General features: G+C 46.8%; 1 protein-coding gene across 1 annotated transcript in view; it reads left to right on the top strand.

Moving 5' to 3' along the window:
- The window catches only part of DNAH12 (dynein axonemal heavy chain 12), a 320,238-nt gene that overhangs the window by 131,226 nt on the left and 166,794 nt on the right, over positions 1 to 22,218 (top strand). The window contains exons 22-27 of the mRNA XM_063940858.1: positions 8,788 to 9,070; positions 13,007 to 13,126; positions 13,257 to 13,413; positions 20,622 to 20,794; positions 21,632 to 21,784; positions 21,909 to 22,148. Coding sequence (XP_063796928.1) covers positions 8,788 to 9,070; positions 13,007 to 13,126; positions 13,257 to 13,413; positions 20,622 to 20,794; positions 21,632 to 21,784; positions 21,909 to 22,148 — 1,126 coding nt within the window. The remainder of the gene's footprint in view (positions 1 to 8,787; positions 9,071 to 13,006; positions 13,127 to 13,256; positions 13,414 to 20,621; positions 20,795 to 21,631; positions 21,785 to 21,908; positions 22,149 to 22,218) is intronic.

Below are 22,218 nucleotides of genomic sequence, written 5' to 3'. Positions count from 1 at the left end.
CATTTGGACCTGTAGAGGCTAGATCTGGATGTAATGGTGGTGTGATGTTTAGTTCTGTATGCAATGGGTGTGGTGTAGAAGATGGACAGTCAATACGTCAACACCACATGGTCGACATATATTAGGTTGACAGGTACACAAGGTCAACAGATGACAGGTCGACAGGAACAATAGGTTAATATGATCAAAAGGCCAATGACAATGGTTGAAACATCTTTTGGTTTTCTTTTGGCCACAGCTTTTATATGTCATGTTTTGTGACCAATGTCAGTAGAAATGTAAACCCTCGCTTCATTCGCCATGCTTCAGGCAAGGTGTCTCGCTGCACTCCCCACGGGTTACTATTCCCAATCATAGTCCACTTGGTTAGTAAATTAAGCAAATGTTGGGAAAACATGTGAAAACCCCAAAAAAGTCAACCATTTGAGTGTCATGACGATCTTCTGAACCTGTCGACTTTATTTATCTGTCAACCTTAAGCACTACCAACCTTTCATCGGTCAACCTTTTGAACGTGTCAACTTAACGCATGTCGACCTATTGTCTGTCTAACTAGACAGTGTAGATCTATCATCTGGATACCAAATGCAATAGCTCAGGCACGTAATCATACTTGCCTAACCTTCTGGAATGTGAGGGTGTTCTCCCTATGTTTTGGGGCGTTATATGGATTGCCGGATTGCCAGAAGTGTAGGTCATCCTTACGCATCCCACCCACTTCCTAGTAAAATGTTCTGGGGAAGGGGTGAGGACGTGGGGCCAAATGTAATGGAATGTGATTTGGTTAAAAATGCGAGTTTAGCACTTAACTCACACGTTTTCACCATCTTGCAAATGTAATGGGGTGCGGGAACATGCAAACTCGTATGTTTCCTGCAATCTCAAAAGTTGCAATGGCAAAACTCGTATACAGATGTTTTGCCATTTCAAACATACAACTCGGGCAATGTAATAGGATGTGAGTTTACAACTTGCACCTAAAACATTACCAATATCTGTTGTAAAAATAGCCCAGCTTCTGGCTGCTGAGTTTGACAGAAGCATGCACAGGTCAATGAGATCCATACATGCTTCTGTCTATAAAGTGCTGAAACAGTTAAAAAAACGGTTCTGGTTGTTAAAATACAGGAAAAAAAATGTAGACTATTGTGGGAACCTGTGGTCTACCGCAGACCGCAAGGTTAATTGATGTCACTCTTGTGGGTGACCTGCAAGACTGCAAGGTTAACTGAGGAGACCACAGGTTCCCACCATAGACTACAATGGGGATTTTTATCCCCATTATAGTCTATCGGCTCCGCTTCACTGACAGGCCAGGAGCGCACAGCCAGTCAGGAGAGCGCTATTATGTGGTGCTCCCTGATTGGCTGGCAGGTCTCCAAGTGACAGAAGTACGAGGAGACCCGGTATTCGGGAAAAGGGGATCCATGTGTGTTGTGATTTGTGGCACCAACTCGCACCTTCTCAGAGTGCGAGAAGGTGCAAGTTGGAATTTGCCTACAAACTTGCACCGCATTACATCCGGCCCATGATTCTCAGTGAATCGCATCTTCTTGGCCCCATCCCCTCTTCACAGACCCACCATTTGCATATTGTGTTGTAGGTGATGCACATCAACCCCATCCATAGTGTTCAGTTGCATCTTCCTTTTGGCAACTCTCCCGAAGGGAAGGGGAATATGTAAAAGTTGGCTAGTATGCACATTATTTATATATGTGGAAAACAGCAATTATGTTTTCAAAAAGGGGCCAGTATAAACAGCAGCTGGCTTTCAGGGCATTCTGGGACCTGTAGTTCAAAGTAAAGTGAAGTAGCTTAAGTTTAACATAGAGCACGAATAGTTTGAACTTAGCAATTGGCCCATAAAAGAGAAATTGCCATGACTTAATCGAAAAAGGTAGGAATGGAGATCCCTTAAATTCTGTCCAATGCTTACTCACAATGGAGGCAGCCATTTTTGTTTCCTAATACTCATGAAAGTTTGGTCAATCAATTTAGTAGGAACAGGTGATATGTAGCTTATTATTGGGACCAGTGGTTCAGTCTGACGAGCCCACTGTGGGCCACAGAAATACCCATATCACACCAAAGTCCTGGGTTAGACCAGGGATTTGGAAAAGGTTCCAAACCGGGTCAGACCCGGGACAGACACCTTTTACACCGTGGTACAGACCTGTAAATAACCGTTCACAATGTACATGTGTGCAGTGGGACTCTTCTGCTGGCTCTGGGAGATGACATCATCTCCAAGTGTTGGGGATCCAGTTCTCCCAATGTTATGAACAGGATACTGCCATGTAACCCGGGTCCTTCCCAGGTATCCGAAACGGGTAATTGTTCAGGGGACTATTTCTCACTCAGCCGCAAGCCGGGCTAACACTGCAATAAGTTGTGGCCTACATGTGCACACAATGGGCCTAGTCGCCGCCTACAGGGGGAGTGTATTTAGCTGTGCAAGTGTGCGAATGCACGTGTAGCAGAGCTGTACAAACAGATTTTGTGCAGTGTCTGCGCAGCCCAAGACTTACTCAACCACTGCGATCACTTCATCCTGTTCAGGACAGGAATTGACGTCAGACACCCGCCCTGCAAACGCTTGCACATTCTGTGATATTTCATGGTCTCTAGGGGCCGGATGTAATGCTGCCCGAGTTCGGCGGCCATGCGGGATGCCAGCCGTACCAGGACATCTTTTTAAAGGGGCAATCACTTACAAGACATGTAAAATATTTGTACCGAGCGCTAAAAAATGTTTATATGAAGATTGTAATATTAAAGAAGTAAGCGGAAATAATATTTTGCCGTACTCAAGTAATCACCATAGAAACTGGAAAGCAAGTATACCATCAAGCCAACTACAAAGAATTAGAAGAAATTGTAACCAAAATGAGATATATGAAAAACAGAGCGAGAATATGATACAGAATTTTATCCAGAAAGGATATAAAATTGAAGATTTGAATAAACAAAAAAACAAGATTGACCTTATGGACAGGAGATCTCATCAGGTATAAAGAAAAAAGAACAGATGAAAATATGGAAAAAATTAAATTCATTACCCAATATAACAGTAACCATCAAAGCATAGAAACCATGCTAAACAAACATTGGCACATTCTGAAATTGGATGACGATTTGAAAAACAGCCTAACAGATAGACCTAAGATCATATATAGAAAAGCAAAAAACATCAAACAAGATCTTGTGAAAAGCTATCAGAAAAGTTTTCCAAAAAATACTCAAACAAAGGGCTACCATTACTGTTTAAATTGTAAAGCCTGTAAAAATTTAAATAAGAACACAACTAAACCAGAAGCAACTTTCAAATCAAATAAAACTGGAAAACCGTACGAAATTCAAGACCATTTAAGCTGTGAGACGGAACAAGTAATTTACCTTTTGGAATGCCCATGTGGGCTACAGTATATTGGTCAAACCAAGAGAAAACTCAAAATAAGGCTGGCGGAACATATTTACAATATAAAAAGAGGTTTGAGTACCCATAGGGGTATATGCAATTGCGGTCGAATTCCCGAAATTGTCGAATTTCGGGTCATTTTCGACCAAAAAAAAAAATCGCCTATGCAATTCAGTGCTTTCCGACCAAAAAACGGACTTTCAAAATTCGACTTTTTGAAATTCGAATTTTTGCAAATTCGACTTTTCTGCAATGATACAAGTGCTGCAATTCGACCAAAGCATATTGGGGTATATGCAATTGCGGTCGAATTCCCGAAATTGTCGAATTTCGGGTCATTTTCGACAAAAAAAAAAAATCGCCTATGCAATTCAGTGCTTTCCGACCAAAAAACGGACTTTCAAAATTCGACTTTTTGAAATTCGAATTTTTGCAAATTCGACTTTTCTGCAATGATACAAGTGCTGCAATTCGACCAAAGCATATTCAATTCAAGTTTGGAAATTCGACAGCAGTGCTTTTAGACAGCAAATTCGTCATTTTCAATCCGCCACACTTTGGAGGGTGAAAACAAATAAAAAAATTTTAAACATGTTTTTTTTTGTGTTTTTTTTGGGGGGGAATTGCAGATCTATTTATATTAGAAGGGATTAGGTACTTTTTTTTTTTTTTTTGGAGGCACAAATATTATTTATATATTTTTTAAAATATTTTTTTTTTTTTTTTTAATGCTGGAACGGTGAAATCATAAAAAAAAATGGCGTGGGGTCCCCCCTCCAAAGCATAACCAGCCTCGGGCTCTTCGAGCTGGTCCTGGTTCTAAAAATGCAGGGAAAAATTGGGCATGGATCCCCCGTATTTTTAAAACCAGCACCGGGCTCTGCGCCTGGTGCTGGTGCCAAAAATACGGGGGACAAAAAGAGTAGGGGTCCCCCGTATTTTTAACACCAGCATCGGGCTCCACTAGCTGGACAGATAATGCCACAGCCGGGGGTCACTTTTATGCCGTGCCCTGCGGCCGTGGCATTAAATATCCAACTAGTCACCCCTGGCCGGGGTACCCTGGGGGAGTGGGGACCCCTTCAATCAAGGGGTCCCCCCCCCCCAGCCACCCAAGGGCCAGGGGTGAAGCCCGAGGCTGTCCCCCCCCATCCAATGGGCTGCGGATGGGGGGGCTGATAGCCTTTTGTGATAATAAAAAGATATTGTTTTTTACAGTAGTACTACAAGTCCCAGCAAGCCTCCCCCGCAAGCTGGTACTTGGAGAACCACAAGTACCAGCATGCGGGAGAAAAACAGGCCCGCTGGTACCTGTAGTACTACTGGAAAAAAAATACCCAAATAAAAACAGGACACAGACACCTTGATAGTAAAACTTTATTACACACTACCGACACACACATACTTACCTATGTTGACACGCCGACTGCCACGGTCTCCGACGATCCGAGGGTACCTGTGAAAAAATTATACTCACCTTCCAGCGTCCAGAGATAAATCCACGTCCAGAGAGATAATCCACGTACTTGTAAAAAAAAAAAAAACGCAAATACCCGCTCCATACCGGACTGAAAGGGGTCCAATGCTTTCACATCAGACCCCTTTCCCCGAATGCCAGGACATCACGTGACTCCTGTCACTGAAGTCCCTTCAGCCAATCAGGAAGCGCTACTTCCGTGGCGCTCACCTGATTGGCTGTTCGCTGTCTGTGCTGTGACAGCGCATCGCAAAGCCGCTCCTTTACTTTCAATGGTGGGAACTTTGCGGGTAGCGGTGGGGTCACCCGCCGGTCAGCCGCTGACCGGCGGGTGACCTCACCGCTAGCCGCTAAGTTCCCACCATTGAAAGTAATGGAGCGGCTTTGCGATGCGCTGTCACAGCACAGACAGCGAACAGCCAATCAGGTGAGCGCCACGGAAGTAGCGCTTCCTGATTGGCTGAAGGGACCTTTCTGTGACAGCTGTCACTGACAGGTCTCTCTGCATTCGGGGATAGGGGTCTCCTGTGTCAACATGGGACCCCTTTCAGTCCGTGTGGTCGGTTGTCCGGTTTGTTTTTTTCTCCAAGTCCGTGGATTTATCTCTGGACCATGGCTGAGGTGAGTATATTGATCTTTTATTTTCAGGTATCCGTGGATTCTACATGGAGAAGAGGACCGATGTCGGCGTGTGAACATAGGTAAGTATGTGTGTGTCGACGTATGAAATAAAGTTTTACTTTCACGGTGTGTGTGTCCTGTTTTTATTTGGGTATTTTTTTTCCAGTAGTACTACAGGTACCAGCGGGCCCGTTTTTCTCCCGCATGCTGGTACTTGTGGTTCTCCAAGTACCAGCTTGCGGGGGAGGCTTGCTGGGACTTGTAGTACTACTGGAAAAAACTATATCTTTTAATTATCACAAAAGGCTATCAGCCCTCCCATCCGCAGCCCATTGGATGGGGGGGGACAGCCTCGGGCTTCACCGCTGGCCCTTGGGTGGCTGGGGGGGGGGACCCCTTGATTGAAGGGGTCCCCACTCCCCCAGGGTACCCCGGCCAGGGGTGACTAGTTGGATATTTAATGCCACGGCCGCAGGGCACGGCATAAAAGTGACCCCCGGCTGTGGCATTATCTGTCCAGCTAGTGGAGCCCGATGCTGGTGTTAAAAATACGGGGGACCCCTACTCTTTTTGTCCCCCGTATTTTTGGCACCAGCACCAGGCGCAGAGCCCGGTGCTGGTTTTAAAAATACGGGGGATCCCCTGTCAATTTTTCCCCCGCATTTTTAGAACCAGGACCAGCTCGAAGAGCCCGAGGCTGGTTATGCTTTGGAGGGGGGACCCCACGCAATTTTTTTTTCGGATTGTATCGTTCCAGCAATAAAAAAAAATAATAATATTTTAAAAAAATTATAAATAATATTTGTGCCTCCAAAAAAAAAAAAAAAAGTACCTAATCCCTTCTAATATAAATAGATCTGCTATTCCCAAAAAAAAAAACACAAAAAAACCATGTTTAAAATTTTTTTATTTGTTTTCACCCTCCAAAGTGTGGCGGATTGAAAATGACGAATTTGCTGTCTAAAAGCACTGCTGTCGAATTTCCAAACTTGAATTGAATATGCTTTGGTCGAATTGCAGCACTTATATCATTGCAGAAAAGTCGAATTTGCAAAAATTCGAATTTCAAAAAGTCGAATTTTGAAAGTCCGTTTTTTGGTCGGAAAGCACTGAATTGCATAGGCGAAATTTTTTTTTTGGTCGAAAATGACCCGAAATTCGACAATTTCGGGAATTCGACCGCAATTGCATATACCCCATAGTGTGTCAAAACACTTTTTAGATTTCCACAATAAAGACCCACTTGGATTAAAATTTATAGCAATACAACAAGTTCAAAGCAATTGGAGAGGTGGAAACATTGTTATAGATCTTTTAAAAAACGAAACTAGATGGATTTTTGACATGAAAACTTTATTTCCGCATGGACTTAATATTGACATTGAACTAAACGCCTTTTTATAATTACATAAATTATATTTTCATTTTTTGACAAGTTTTTAGTGGCACTTAATTTTTTAAAATAGAAGAAAAGGTTTTTCAAAAAATAAAAGAATTTTTTACATTGTTCAAATAGGAGCACATGGTTGCCGCCTGTTTGATATTAACTTCCTGTTTGTACTTCCGTTTTTTAAAAATGAACAATAAAGTTTTTTAAGTATAAAAGAAGGAACAGGAAACACAATTGCCATCCATGACTAAGTGCGCGGTGACGCACGAAACGTGTTGGAGGCACAGAGCTACAGTCGACCATCCGACCGGCCCGAATTCCCCGACGCCGAGCCGCAGTGTGACGTCATCGGGCCGCGACTTAACAACTGACCGCGATCCCAGACCGCTGGACGCAGCGGTACGGGAGAAGAGGACGTACCATATTACACCTTGGAGCCCTGCATAGGTACCGGTTAGTAGTTAGGGAGAGGTAGATCTTTTCACATATTGTGAATCGGGACGGACTGAGCTCAAAAATTCTCCAAAAGGAGCTGTAAACACCGTTTCTATTAACAGTATTTTTCTTTATAGGTGCCACTGTTTTTACAATCTTCATATAAACATTTTTTAGCGCTCGGTACAAATATTTTACTAGTGTTCATTTAAACAGAGCTGCTTAGACACATACAGCGCAGTTGTTTTCAAATTTTAACTTACAAGACATGGTTTTGTCTTGTAAGTGATTGCCCCTTTAAAAAACATCCGAATTTTGTCGGTATCCCGCATGGCTGCCAAATTCAGGCATCATTACATCTAGCCCTAGGTCAGGTGTGAAATTTTCTGCAGAACAATAATATCCGGAAGGGGATGTTCTGCAGAGAGAGTTTAATAAGATAATTAGTTTGGTGATATTCCTACAATAGGCACAGAGAAAGTATAGTAAAAGAAAGTGTAAAGATTTAGATGACACACCTCTATGCCAGTTATAATCACTTACAATGAGAGAGATGCAGCCACTTGCACTGACATCTGATCACAAAATGGGACAGCTGCAGAGTTGAATGGAACATGGGTGCCTTTATAATGGGTGCAAGGTGTGCTGGGTCCAGGGGAACCCAAACCACACACCCTGTACCCGTAGACTATACTGTCCTCTCTACTGGGCGCCTCAGAATACACCAGGAAAATGATGCCGGTGCAATTTTCCCAGAGTTCTGCATATGCACAGTAGTCCCTGCAAGGTCTGCACAGTGCATACATTGGCGAGATAGGAGGGACGCATGGTGACTGTACATGGGCCCCCTTCTCTCATTAACTTCCATAGAGCTGATATAAGTGTCAGTGGTGCACGAATAGTGGCACTTCAAGCATTAACGGTGGTGTTAGAGCGTGAGGAGACGCTTTAAGTGTGCGTATCAGGGCTTGCACATTCAGACACACGCTAGTACACGGGAGGCTGAAACTAGCATTTGCATATTATTGCTTCCATGACTCTGCCAACAGACGTAAGGTTGGACATCAGCATCCACCTCTGAGTCAGGCCCCCAGTTTGCTGCCAGTCATCGTCATCATGCACTTGCACCTGCCCTATAGTAACTGCATAGATACACCAGGAAACAGGTGTATTTGCCCTACATAGCCCGCCCTTCCATCGGCACACCCTCACTCTGTTTACGTGTGATTGTCCTATTACTGCCCAGTTATGCCTCTTCAGTCATAAGTGTGGCTGCGACTGAGGTGCATACAACACTGCATGACTCGTACTTGCGTGTGCTCAGTTACACAGTATGCGCAATGAGAAAACACGTAAGATGAGCTCCGCCAACAGGCGTACATACAAACCAGCATCAGCCACAATGTGCACTTTCTTTGTGGTAATACATATTTTTTGTCACTGTAGCTTTTTCTTCCTGTCTAATGATGAGATGCTGGAGATCCTGTCTGAGACGAAGGACCCACTGAGGGTCCAGCCTCATCTGAAGAAATGCTTTGAAGGGATCGCTAAACTGGAGTTCCTCCCCAACCTGGATATCAAAGCAATGTACAGCACTGAGGGAGAACGGGTGGAGCTCATTCAGAGTATTTCCACCTCAGAGGCACGAGGGGCTGTAGAGAAGTGGCTCATCCAGGTGGAAGATGTCATGCTGCGGAGTGTACATGATGTCATCGCTCGGTCAAGAATGGTAACGTTTTCTCCAAGGACGACCTGTAAATACACTGCGTCGCTCTGCTTTAATAATTGAAATGGGATGTACTCAAAAGATTGACAATCGCAATGTCGACAGTTATGATGCTTAATGTTGACATTAGGGTTAGGCTGGAGGAGGGTTAGACTGTGGGGGTAGGTTAAGGTGCAGAGGGGTTAGGTTAGGGTTAGACTGTGGAGGCAGGTTAGGATTAGGCTAAGGGGGGTAGGTTAAGGTTAGGCAGTGTAAGTAGGTTAGGGTTAGGCTGCGGGGGGGGGTAGAGTTAGGCTGCAAAGGTGTGAGTTTGGGTTAGGCTGTGGGGGAGGTTAGGGTTTGGTTGAAGGAGGTTATGGTTAGGCTGTGGGGGGAGGTTAGGGTTAGGCTCAGGGAGGTTAAGGTTAGGCTGGGGGGGAGGTAAGGGTTAAGCTGGGTACACACTAGACAATGGGTGGTCTTCTGTATGCCGAATGTCGGGATCCCGGCGCACAGTATACCGGCGCCGGAACCCCGACACTCGGCATACCGACAACTATTCTCCCTCATGGGGGTCCACGACCCCCCTGGAGGGAGAATAAAATAGTGTGGCGCACCCCCAGACAATATGTATAGCGAATCGGAGAGACATATTGGGTACATCATCTAGTGTGTACCGATGACATACGCGCTCTTGCGGGTCACTCGCAGCATACCTGGTTGGCCCTGTTGATGGGATGTTGCTAACAATGACATGCTGCAGAATCTGGGTTCCTCTCCCGTCGGACCCGGCATTGGCAAGTGTGTATGCACTTGCCACATGCAGAGTCCTGTTGGCAGCAATTACTGACTGAATACACGTTGCTAAGTGTGTACCCAGCTTTAGGCTGTAGGAGGGTTAGGCTGTGGGGGGAGGTTAGGTTTGGGCTGTGGGGGAAGGTTAGGGTTAGGCTGAGGAGGGGGTTAGGGTTAGGCTGAGGAGGGGGTTAGGGTTAGGCTGTGGGGGGAGGTTAGGGTAAGGCTCAGGGATCTTAAGGTTAGGCTGTGGGGAAGGTTAGGGTTAGGCTGTAGGGTGAGGTTAGGGTTAGGCTCAGGGAGGTTAAGGTTTGGCCATGGGGGGAGGTTAGTGTTAGGCTGTGGAGTGAGGTTAAGGTTAGGCTGAGGGTGAAGTTAGGGTTAGGCTGAGGGGGGAGGTTAAGGTTAGGCTGAGGGGGGAGGTTAGGGTAAGGCTACATCGTGGGAGGTTAGGGTTAGATTACATGGGGGGTAGGTTAGGGTCAGTAACTAGATGGAGAATTAGTGGAGGAACCAGGGTTAAGGATAGCTGAGAAACACCCTAACTCTGGGAAATCACAGGTCTGACCTAGGCCGCCAGGACTCAGAAGACATCACTGGAGCCGCTAGAGCCACCAGGAGTAGGTAAGCCATCACTGGGCCACCAGAGACAATGGCCCTCATTCCGAGTTGATCGCTCGCTAGCTACTTTTAGCAGCCGTGCAAATGCATAGTCGCTACCCACGGGGGAGTGCAGTGCCGTAACTAGAGATTTTAGTGCTGTGTGCAAGAAACAGCATCGGCGCCCCCCTCCCCCCCCCCCCCTTAGCTAAAATATGGCCAGTGTTCGTCAGAGGGGTGCGGCTTCATGGGAAGGGGCATGGCCACATAATAATACCAATTCACATTACACCACGCAGTAGTGACACTTGTACACATTGCGCCAGGTAGAGCACTTATACACATTGCACCAGGTAGAGCCCCTTATACATGTTACACTAGGTAGAGCACGTTATACACATTATGCCACGTAGAGCCCTTATATCCATTACACGATGTAGAGCCTATTACACACATTACACCAGGTAGAGCACATTATACACATTATGACAGGTAGAGCGTATAATAGACATTACAGCAGGTAGAGCACATTATACACATTAAGCCAGGAAGAGCCCCTTATATACATTACGCCAGGTAGAGCCCCTTACATACTCCCCCTTACCTTTAGGGTGTACTGCAGTGTAGTGTAGTGTACAGTACTGTAGCATAGTGTAGTGTGAGTGTAGATACTTACATTATTTTCTTCCTTCTGCGCTGCTGGTGGCTCCTGCCCCGGAACTCCCTCTGTACATTGTTTGCAGGAGGTAGGAGTGCCGCACACAGGGGAGAGAGTAAGACACGGCCAGCGCTGACTAATGCTCACTAATGGTACATACAGTATGCATCAACCAGCGGGGCCATCAGTGCTCAGGGGTGCAGGAGGAGCGGCCGCAGTGTCTGTCAGTGCTCTAAACAGGGGAGCGGAGGGAACAGGATGGAGCATCCATCAGCGGAGCACACGGGGGCAATAGGTTGCAGGCGGCCAATCGGGTGTATGTGGAAGGTGCTACCACAGGCCAAATGCATTGTGGGCAAAGCACATTATGCCCACACCTAGTTACGGCCCTGGGGACACAGGAGAAGGGGGTGTAAATGTGAGTGGCTGGGAACATGGATTAGTGAGGGGACGCGGAAGAAGGGGGTGTAAATGTAAATGGCTGGGGACAAGTATTCCTGAGGGACATAGGAGAAGGGGGTGTAAATGTGAGTGGCTGAGGACATCATTGTGTAAATCATTTACACACCTATCCAATACACAACATTTTTCACACTCATACCCATCCTCCCATCCCCTCCCTCTGTCTTCCCTCTCTCCTTTCCTTCACCCTCTGTCCATTCTGTTCCTTGTGCCTTTTTCTGTTACCAACCCCCGCCCCCCTCCAGTTTCCCCCTTATCTGAGCTACCCTGTATCTTATCACATGCTGCACTTTACATACCCCCCACACTCCCTCCATGTGTCCTCTCTCCTTTTCTTCACCCTATATCCATTCTGTCCCTTCTGCTTCCTTCTGTTACCTCCCCCCCCTCCAGTTTTCCCCTTTCTATCTGTTATGTATCTTATTTTTTATATCATTCCCCCCCGTCCCCATTGAGCGCAGCACAACTATAACTGACCTGCTGCCTGCAGCAGCGCCAGTCAATCTCCGTCTCCCAGGCTCTTCTAAATGTGAGTGCTGGTCTGTGCGCCTCGCTGAGACGCTGCGACCGGTAAGGGGGGAGCAGGCGGAGGCGGAGAGCACTGGCGGACAGCTGCAGCACTGCCCAGAGAACTGTATGTGTTTTAATGTCTGGTGCGCATAGGAGCGGGCGGGCGCTGCTAGCAGCGGTGGCTGGGGGGGCAGCCGTAGTAGGCCTGAAGCAGGATGGGACAGCAGTGTGGCCCTGCGGGTACTGCCGGACGGTCCTCCGCCCACAGCGTATATGCACCGCCGGCACACCCCTAGTTACGGCTCTGGGGGAGTGTATTTTCGCTTTGCAAGAGTGCAAATGCCTGTGCAGCCGAACGGTACTAAAACATTTTGTGCAAAACAAGACCAGCCCTGTAGTTACTTATTCTGTGTGATGATTGCTGCGACGATGCTCTTTATACCTATACGGTGCGCATTGCGGCTCATACTCATGCGTAGTTTTGCCGTTTTTTTAAATGATCGCTACGCAGCGAACAACGGCAGCTAGCGATCAACTCGGAATGAGGGCCAATATGTCGACATTCTAGCATGCCGACATTTCATTAAATTGTGAATGTTGGCACGGTTAACGTCAACATTATAACTGTTTGTACCCAACCCAATTCAAACAGTTTGAAGGCACAGAATGAATTAGCTACTTACAGAATTAGAACTGCATAGTAATAAATAGAAAATCATGGTCAATTACGGGGTAATTCTGGTTAATCACATACACCCTACCACCGACATTGAGCCACCTAGTTCTGGGTAGCAGGTGGCGTTTCATAGTGAAAGGTGAAGATAGGATACTTCCTAAGTAAATTCTTGTTCTCACCAAACTCTCTTAGGATCATTGCTGGATTATTTCTGTTATCCAATTTCCATGACATCCTGTGATTTTGCCCTTTCCAATAGGCGTATGGTCAGACTCCGAGGAAAGACTGGGTGAGAGAATGGCCAGGCCAGGTTGTGCTCTGTGTCTCTCAGATGTTTTGGACAAGTGAGGTTCATGAAGCTATCGGCAGTGGCCCTGAGGTACAGTGTAACCCTCTTTTACCGATCTCAGAATGGGACAATACCCGGAGATACAATTAATTTTGTGGCTTATATTTTGTAGGGATGACAGTGTGAGTTTGTAGGTTTTATTGTTTCATCTTTTTTTTAGGGCCTGAGCAATTATTATGAGAAACTGCAGTTGCAGCTTAATAATATTGTGGAGCTCGTACGAGGCAAATTGTCCAAACAGACACGTACCACACTGGGAGCTCTGGTCACTATTGATGTCCACGCCAGGGATGTAGTGATGGAGATGATAAAAACAGGTTTGTCCTATGTTTTCCTGTCTAAATTCTTTTAAGATTGTGATTTTGGGGTCTATGGTGGTCATTCCGAGTTGTTCGCTCGCTAGCAGTTTTTAGCAGCCTTGCAAACGCTATGCTGCCGCCCACTGGGAGTGTAATTTAGCTTAGCAGAAGTGCGAACGAAAGGATCACAGAGCGGCGACAAAGTTTTTTGTGCAGTTTCTGAGTAGCTCTAAACCTACTCAGCGCTTGCGATGACTTTAGACTGTTCAGTTCCTGTTTTGACGTCACAAACACGCCCTGCGTTCGCCCAGCCACGCCTGCATTTTTCCTGGCACGCCTGCGTTTTTACGAACACTCCCTGATAACGGTCAGTTGACACCCAGAAACGCCCAGTTCATGTCAATCACTCTGCGGTCAGCAGTGCGACTGAAAAGCTTCGCTAGACCCTGTGTGAAACTACATCGCCCGTTGTAATAGTACGTCACGCGTGCGCATTGCGCCGCATGCGCAGAAGTGCTGTTTTTTGCCTCATCGCTGCACAGCGAATGAATGCAGCTAGCGATCAACTCGGAATGACCCCCTATGTACTAAGCTCTGGAGAGAGATAAAGTGGACGGAGATAAATTACCAACCAATCCGCTATTAACTGCCATGTTACAGGCTTTGTTTGAAAAATGACAGTTAGGAGCTGGTTGGTTGGTACTTTATCTCCGTCCACTTTATCTCTCTCCAAAGCTTAGTAAATAGACCCCTTAGTCTTCTTGGTAACAAGCACCATACACCATGTGATGGATTCAAGTACAGGCATGGGGCTAAAATGTAATATCCAGCGAGAAGCTGGAGGTATTGGACTGTGGGGGTCTTTACGACCCTTCGCACGCTGCAATTTCTCGCAGCCGTGCGAACGGGTCTGAAATGCGCATGCACGCAGGCGGCAATGTGCAGGCGCGTTGGTCGCCGGCGACAGCCGGCGCCATGGAGAGATGGATCTTATGAAGAAGCCGTTTGCAGTGGCGAACGCAAGAAGAAGATTGACAGGCAGAAGGCGGACCTGGGCGGCAACTCACCGTTTTTGAGGAGTGTCCGGAAAAGCGCAGGCGTGCCCAGCCGTTGAAGAAGAGGGTTCCTGACGTCAGCTCCAAGCCGGATCATCACAGCAGGGGAGTCCTGAGCTGTGCAGAGACTGCACAAACTTTTTGTTTGTGCAGCTCTCTGCACAAGCGATTGCAGCAGTGCAAAAAATAGCCTGCGTGCGACCGGGTCGGAATGACCCCCTTTGTGCGAGAATGCATGTATTTTTAAAGCAGCAATCTTTTACAAGGCAAAACCAGGTTGGTTTTGCCTTGTAAATGACTGCAACTTTAAAAGTTCGGGCATTCTCGCACAAAGTCCTGCACCTCCGGCTTTTCGCAGGCTTACTACATTTATCCCCTGGTCTGAAATGTAATAATTACTTTTCTCTGACGTCCTAAGTGGATGCTGGGACTCCGTAAGGACCATGGGGAATAGCGGCTCCGCAGGAGACAGGGCACAAAAGTAAAGCTTTAGGATCAGGTGGTGTGCACTGGCTCCTCCCCCTATGACCCTCCTCCAAGTCTCAGTTAGATTTTTGTGCCCGAACGAGAAGGGTGCAGGCTAGGTGGCTCTCCTGAGCTGCTTAGAAGTAAAGTTTAAATAGGTTTTTTATTTTCAGTGAGACCTGCTGTCAACAGGCTCACTGCATCGAGGGACTAAGGGGAGAAGAAGCGAACTCACCTGCGTGCAGAGTGGATTGGGCTTCTTGGCTACTGGACATTAGCTCCAGAGGGACGATCACAGGTACAGCCTGGATGGGTCCCGGAGCCGCGCCGCCGGCCCCCTTACAGATGCTGAAGAGTGAAGAGGTCCAGAAATCGGTGGCAGAAGACGTTCCTGTCTTCATTAAGGTAGCGCACAGCACTGCAGCTGTGCGCCATTGCTCCCAGCACACTTCACACTGCGGTCACTGAGGGTGCAGGGCGCTGGGGGGGGGGCGCCCTGGGCAGCAATGTAAATACCTCCTATGGCAAAAAATACATCACATATAGCCCCTGGGCTATATGGATGTATTTAACCCCTGCCAGTTTTCCAGATAAAAGCGGGAGAAGAGCCCGCCGAGAAGGAGGCGGGGCCTATCTCCTCAGCACACGGCGCCATTTTCCCACACAGCTCCGCTGGTAGGAAGGCTCCCAGACTCTCCCCTGCACTGCACTACAGAAACAGGGTACAACAGAGAGGGGGGGCACTTATTTGGCTAAAAATATATATAAGCAGCTATAAGGGATAGACACTTATTATAAGGTTGTCCCTATACAGTTTATAGCGCTTTGGTGTGTGCTGGCAAACTCTCCCTCTGTCTCCCCAAAGGGCTAGTGGGGTCCTGTCCTCTATCAGAGCATTCCCTGTGTGTGTGCTGTGTGTCGGTACGTTTGTGTCGACATGTATGAGGAGAAAAATGATGTGGAGACGGAGCAGATTGTCTGTAATAGTGATGTCACCCCCTAGGGGGTCGACACCTGAGTGGATGTACTGTTGAAAATTACGTGACAGTGTCAGCTCTGTATAAAAGACAGTGGTTGACATGAGACAGCCGGCTACTCAGCTTGTGCCTGTCCAAACGTCTCATAGGCCGTCAGGGACTCTACGTTACCTCAGATGGCAGATACAGACGCCGACACGGATACTGACTCCTGTGTCGACGGTGAAGAGACAACCGTGATTTCCAATAGGGCCACACGTTACATGATTGAGGCAAGGGAAAATGTTTACACATTTCTGATAATATGAGTACCACCAAAAAGGGGTATTATGTTTGGTGAGGAAAAACTACCTGTAGTTTTCCTGAATCTGAGAAATAAAATGAGGTGTGTGATGATGCGTGGGTTTCCCCCCGATAATTTCTAAAAAGTTATTGGCAGTATACCTTTTCCCGCCAGAGGTTAGGGTGCGTTGGGAAACACCCCCTAGGGGGGATAAGGCGCTCACACGCTTGTAAGAACAAGGGCTCTACTCTCTCCTGAGATGGCCGCCCTTAAGGATCCTGCTGATAGAAAGCAGGAGGGTATCCTAAAATGTATTTACACACATACTGGTGTTATACTGCGACCAGCAATCGCCTCAGCCTGGATGTGCAGTGCTGGGTTGGCGTGGTCGGATTCCCTGACTGGACCTAGATAAGGACAGTATATTATTGCCTATAGAGCATTTAAAATATATGCGAGATGCACAGCGGAATATTGCCGACTGGCATCAAGTATAAGTGCGTTGTCCAATTCTACCAGTAAAGTGGTCAGGTGAGGCGGATTCCAAACGGCATTTGGAAGTATTGTCTTAAAAAAGGGGACATTTGGGGTCGGTCTTTCAGACCTGGTGGCCACGGCAACAGCTGGGATATCCACGTTTGTACCCCAGGTCGCCTCTCAAAATAAGACGCAGTATTATCAGGCGCAGTCCTTTGTTGGCAAGCGGACAAAAGGTTCCTCTTTTCTGCTCGTGACAGAGGGAGAGGAAAAAGGCTACAGAGATGAGCCAGTTCCCAGGAACAGAAACCCTTTCCCGCCTCTGCCAAACCCTCAGTATGATGCTAGGGCTTTACAAGCTCAGGCACGGTGGGGGCCCATTCTCAATGAATTTCAGTGCGCAGTGGGCTCACTCGCAAGTAGACCCCTGGATCCTTCAGGTAATATTTCAGGGGTACAAATTGGAATTCGAGACGTCTCCCCCTCGCCATTTCCAAAAGTCGGTTTTACCGACGTCTCCCTCTGACAGGGAGGCAGTTTTGGAAGCCATTCACAAGCTGTATTCCCAGCAGGTGATAATCAAGGTACCCCTCCTGCAAAAGGAAACGGGGTATTATTCCACACTATTGTGGTACCGAAGCCAGACGGCTCGGTGAGACCGATTCTAAATCTAAAATCTTTGAATACAGAGGTTCAAATTCAAGATTGAGTCACTCAGAGCAGTGATTGCGAACCTGGGAGAAGGGGACTACATGATGTCTCGGGACATCAAGGATGCTTACCTTCATGTCAAAAAAATTTTTTTTACCCTTCTCACCAAGGGTACCTCAGGTTATGGTACAGAACTGTCACTATCAGTTCAGACGCTGCCGTAGGGATGGTCCACGGCACCCCGGGTCTTTACTAAAGTAAGGACCGAAATGATGATATTCCTTCGAAGGAAGGGAATTTTAGTTATTCTTTACTTGGACGATTCCCTGATAAGGGTAAGATCCAGGGAACAGTTGGAGGTCAGTGTAGCACTATCTCAGGTAGTGTTGCGGCAGCACGATTGGATTCTCAATATTCCAAAATCGCAGCTGGTTCCGACGACTTGTCTTCTGTTCCTAGGGATGATCCTGGACACAGTCCAGAAAGAAGGTGTTTCTCCCGGAGGAGAAAGCCAGGGCGTTATCCGAGCTAGTCAGGAACCTCCTAAAACCGAGCCAAGTCTCAGTGCATCAATGCACAAGGGTTCTGTGTAAAAATGGTGGCTTCCTACGAAGCAATCCCATTTGGCAGATTCCACGCAAGGACTTTCCAGTGGGACCTACTGGAAAAATGGTCCGGGTCGCATCTTCAGATGCATCAGCGGATAACCCTGTCACCAAGGACAGGGGTATCCCTCCTGTGGTGGTTGCAGAGTGCTCATCTTCTAGAGAGCCGCAGATTCGGCATTCAGGACTGGGTCCTGGTGACCACGGATGCCAGCCTGCGAGGCTGGGGAGCAGTCACACAGGGAAGGAATATCCAGGTCTTATGGTCAAGCCTGGAGACATCACTTCACATAAATATCTGAAGCTAAGGGCCATTTACAATGCTCTAAGCTTAGCAAGACCTCTGCTTCAAGGTCAGCCGGTGTTGATCCAGTCGGACAACATTACGGCAGTCACCCGCGTAAACAGACAGGGTGCCACAAGAAGCAGGAGGGCAATGGCAGAAGCTGCAAGGATTCTTCGCTGGGCGGAAAACCATGTGATAGCACTGTCAACAGTATTCATTCCGGGAGTGGACAACTGGGAAGCAGATTTCCTCAGCACGACCTCCACCCGGGAGAGTGGGAACTTCACCCAGAAGTCCTCCACATGATTATAAACCGTTGGGAAAAACTCGACAGGTATTGCGCCAGGTCAAGGGACCCTCAGTCAATAGCTGTAAAGGCTCTGGTAACACCGTGGGTGTACCAATCAGTGTATGGGTTCCCTCCTCTGCCTCTCATACCCAAGGTACTGAGATTGATAAGATGGAGAGGAGTAAGCACTATATTCGTGGCTCCGGTTTGGCCAAGAAGGACTTGGTAACCGGAACTTCAAGAGATGCTCACGGAGGATCCGTAGCCTCTACCTCTAAGAAGGGACCTGCTCCAGCAAGGACCCTGTCTGTTCCAAGACTTACCGCGGCTGCGTTTGACGGCATGGCGGTTGAACGCCGGATCCTGAAGGAAAAAGGCATTCCGGATGAAGTCATCCCTATCCTGATCAAAGCCAGGAAGGATGTAACCGCAAAACATTATCACCGCATTTGGCGAAAATATGTTGCGTGGTGCGAGGCCAGTAAGGCCCGACGGAGGAAATTCGACGATTCCTACATTTCCTGCAAACAGGAGTGTCTGTGGGCCTGAAATTGGGGTCCATTAAGGTTCAAATTTCGGCTCTGTCAATTTTCTTCCAAAAAGAACTAGCTTCAGTCCCTGAAGTTCAGACGTTTGTAAAAGGGGTACTGCATATACAGTCTCCTTTGGTGCCTTCAGTGGCACCTTGGGATCTCAATGTAGTTTTTGGGTCCCAAAAGTCACATTGGTTTGACCCACTTAAATCTATGGAGTTAAAATATCTCACAGGAAAAGTGGTCATGCTGTTGGCTCTGGCCTGGGCCAGGCGCGTGTCAGAATTGGCGGCTTTATCCTGTAAAAGCCCTTATCTGATTTTCCATTCGGACAGGGCGGAATTGAGGACTCGTCCTCAGTTTCTCCCTAAGGTGGTTTCAGCGTCCACCTGAACCAACCTATTGTGGTGCCTGCGGCTACTAGGGACTTGGAGGACTCCAAGTTGCTAGACGTTGTCAAGGCCGGAAAATATATGTTTCCAGGACGGCTGGAGTCAGAAAATCTGACTCGCTGTTCATCCTGTATGCACCCAACAAGCTGGGTGCTCCTGCTTCTAAGCAGACGATTGCTCGTTGGATTTGTAGTACAATTCAGCTTGCACACTCTGTGGCAGGCCTGCCACAGCCAAAAATCTGTTAAAGCCCATTCCACAAGGAAAGTGGGCTCATCTTGGGCGGCTGCCCGAGGGGTCTCGGCTTTACAACTTTGCCGAGCAGCTACTTGGTCAGGGGCAAACACGTTTGCTAAATTCTACAAATTTGATACCCTGGCTGAGGAGGACCTGGAGTTCTCTCATTCGGTGCTGCAGAGTCATCCGCACTCTCCCGCCCGTTTGGGAGCTTTGGTATAATCCCCATGGTCCTTACGGAGTCCCAGCATCCACTTAGGACGTCAGAGAAAATAAGAATTTACTTACCGATAATTCTATTTCTCGTAGTCCGTAGTGGATGCTGGGCGCCCATCCCAAGTGCGGATTGTCTGCAATACTTGTATATAGTTATTGTTACAATAACATCGGGTTGTTTATTGTTGTGAGCCATCTTTCAGAGGCTCCTACGTTTTTATCATACTGTTAACTGGGTTCAGTTCACAAGTTGTATGGTGTGATTGGTGTGGCTGGTATGAGTCTTACCCGGGATTCAAAATCCTTCCTTATTATGTACGCTCGTCCGGGCACAGTATCCTAACTGAGGCTTGGAGGAGGGTCATAGGGGGAGGAGCCAGTGCACACCACCTGATCCTAAAGCTTTACTTTTGTGCCCTGTCTCCTGCGGAGCCGCTATTCCCCATGGTCCTTACGGAGTCCCAGCATCCACTACGGACTACGAGAAATAGAATTATCGGTAAGTAAATTCTTATTTTCCTGCTTGGCCTTTTGAGCTTTTTGTCTCAACTTAGCAGCCAACCTTTTAGCATTGACTACTATCTGTTGGTTGCCATTTGTTTTGGGGGGTTTTTGTAACTGAATCAGATTACTTTAAAATAGATCAACAGTTGAATGTGAAGGTGAGTATGAACAAATCATTTTACCATCATTTATGAAAGTATCATGTTTTGTCACATAAGTATGTATCAGCTTGAACATTCTCTTGTCTGTTGCTCAGGAGTTTCCCATGAGACAGACTTCCAGTGGCTGGCACAGCTGCGGTACTACTGGGAGAACGAGAATGCCAGAGTGCGGATCATTAACTGCAATGTGAAGTACGCCTACGAGTACCTGGGAAACTCTCCACGATTGGTCATTACACCGCTCACAGACAGATGTTATAGAACTTTGGTATGATACGTAGGTCCATGGGCGTAACTATAGTGGGTGCAAGTGCTGCTATTGCTATGGGGCCCAGAGGTTTAGAGGGGCCTGGACCCAGGTTATAAAGTTACATACCAGTTTCCCAGATTTGCATGCTAAGCAATTGAGTCTGATCCTTTGCCGAGCCTGAATAGTATGACATTACATTTTCAGTGATTTGGAGTATAGTGGATGTTATAATGGTAAGGGGCACTGTAATGTGGCATACTTTGAACTGGAGGCCATTGTAATGTGGCATCATTTGATCTGGAGGGCACTATAATGTGGCACAGTATGATCAGAGGGCACGGTAATGTGGCATAATATGAACTGGGGACACTATGGCAAAATGTGAATTGGGGATGCTGTTTGGCATAATGTGTGCTGATAGACCTACAATGTGACATCATGTTTACTAGGGAACTACAATGGTTTATAAAATAAACTAGGGCACTATTATGGTTCTGAAAATTAGCTATGGCACTATTATGGGAGATGAAATTTATAACTGCTGCAGAGAGGTGTCTAAAGAAGCTTTGAATCAGGGCCCCCTTCAATATGTTGCTATGGGGCCCCCAAAGTTCTGGTTACACATCCTCATAGGTCATATGCTGTAAAATATGACCAAAAAATGTAAAGGATATAACAGTTAAACTCTTAAGCGATATAAATAAATAAGAACTGTACAATAATGTCACTCTTTTTGTATTTCATAGAAAATGTTTATTTTTGTGCGTTATCTAATGAGAGGCGACTAAATTGTATAATTTGTAGAACATATAGTCTAACCATCTCATACCAGTGTCAACATATTTTGAATGATAGATTGGTGCTTTTTACTTGAACCTTGGCGGAGCTCCTGAGGGTCCGGCCGGCACTGGAAAGACTGAGACTACAAAAGATTTGGCCAAGGCGCTAGCTGTGCAGTGTGTGGTTTTCAACTGCTCTGATGGACTGGACTATATCGCAATGTCCAAGGTATGTACAGATTGAGTACCTATATTTCATGTCATTTTTTATTATTATTGATTTATTGAATGTAATGATGTATTATGATTGATTAGACAGTAACTTGTTTGTTCCTCTTTATGAACCATTCTAGTTTTTCAAAGGCTTGGCATCATCAGGAGCATGGGCTTGCTTTGATGAGTTTAACCGCATTGAACTAGAGGTGCTGTCTGTGGTGGCCCAGCAGATCCTTTGCATCCAGAGAGCCATTCAAACCAAGATGGACATGTTCAACTTCGAAGGGACAGAATTGAAGCTTAATCCAAACTGCTTTGTAGCCATCACCATGAACCCTGGCTATGCAGGGCGTTCTGAACTGCCAGACAACCTGAAGGTAAAATGACAGACTGCAAAAAATGAAAGAATGGAGCTCTAACACAATTTCTATATGAGAAACCCTCATA

This window comes from Pseudophryne corroboree, chromosome 9, assembly GCF_028390025.1.
Source record: "Pseudophryne corroboree isolate aPseCor3 chromosome 9, aPseCor3.hap2, whole genome shotgun sequence".
NCBI lineage: Eukaryota > Metazoa > Chordata > Amphibia > Anura > Myobatrachidae > Pseudophryne > Pseudophryne corroboree.
Note: the sequence above shows the minus strand (reverse complement) of the source record. Positions and strands in the feature narration are given on the sequence as shown.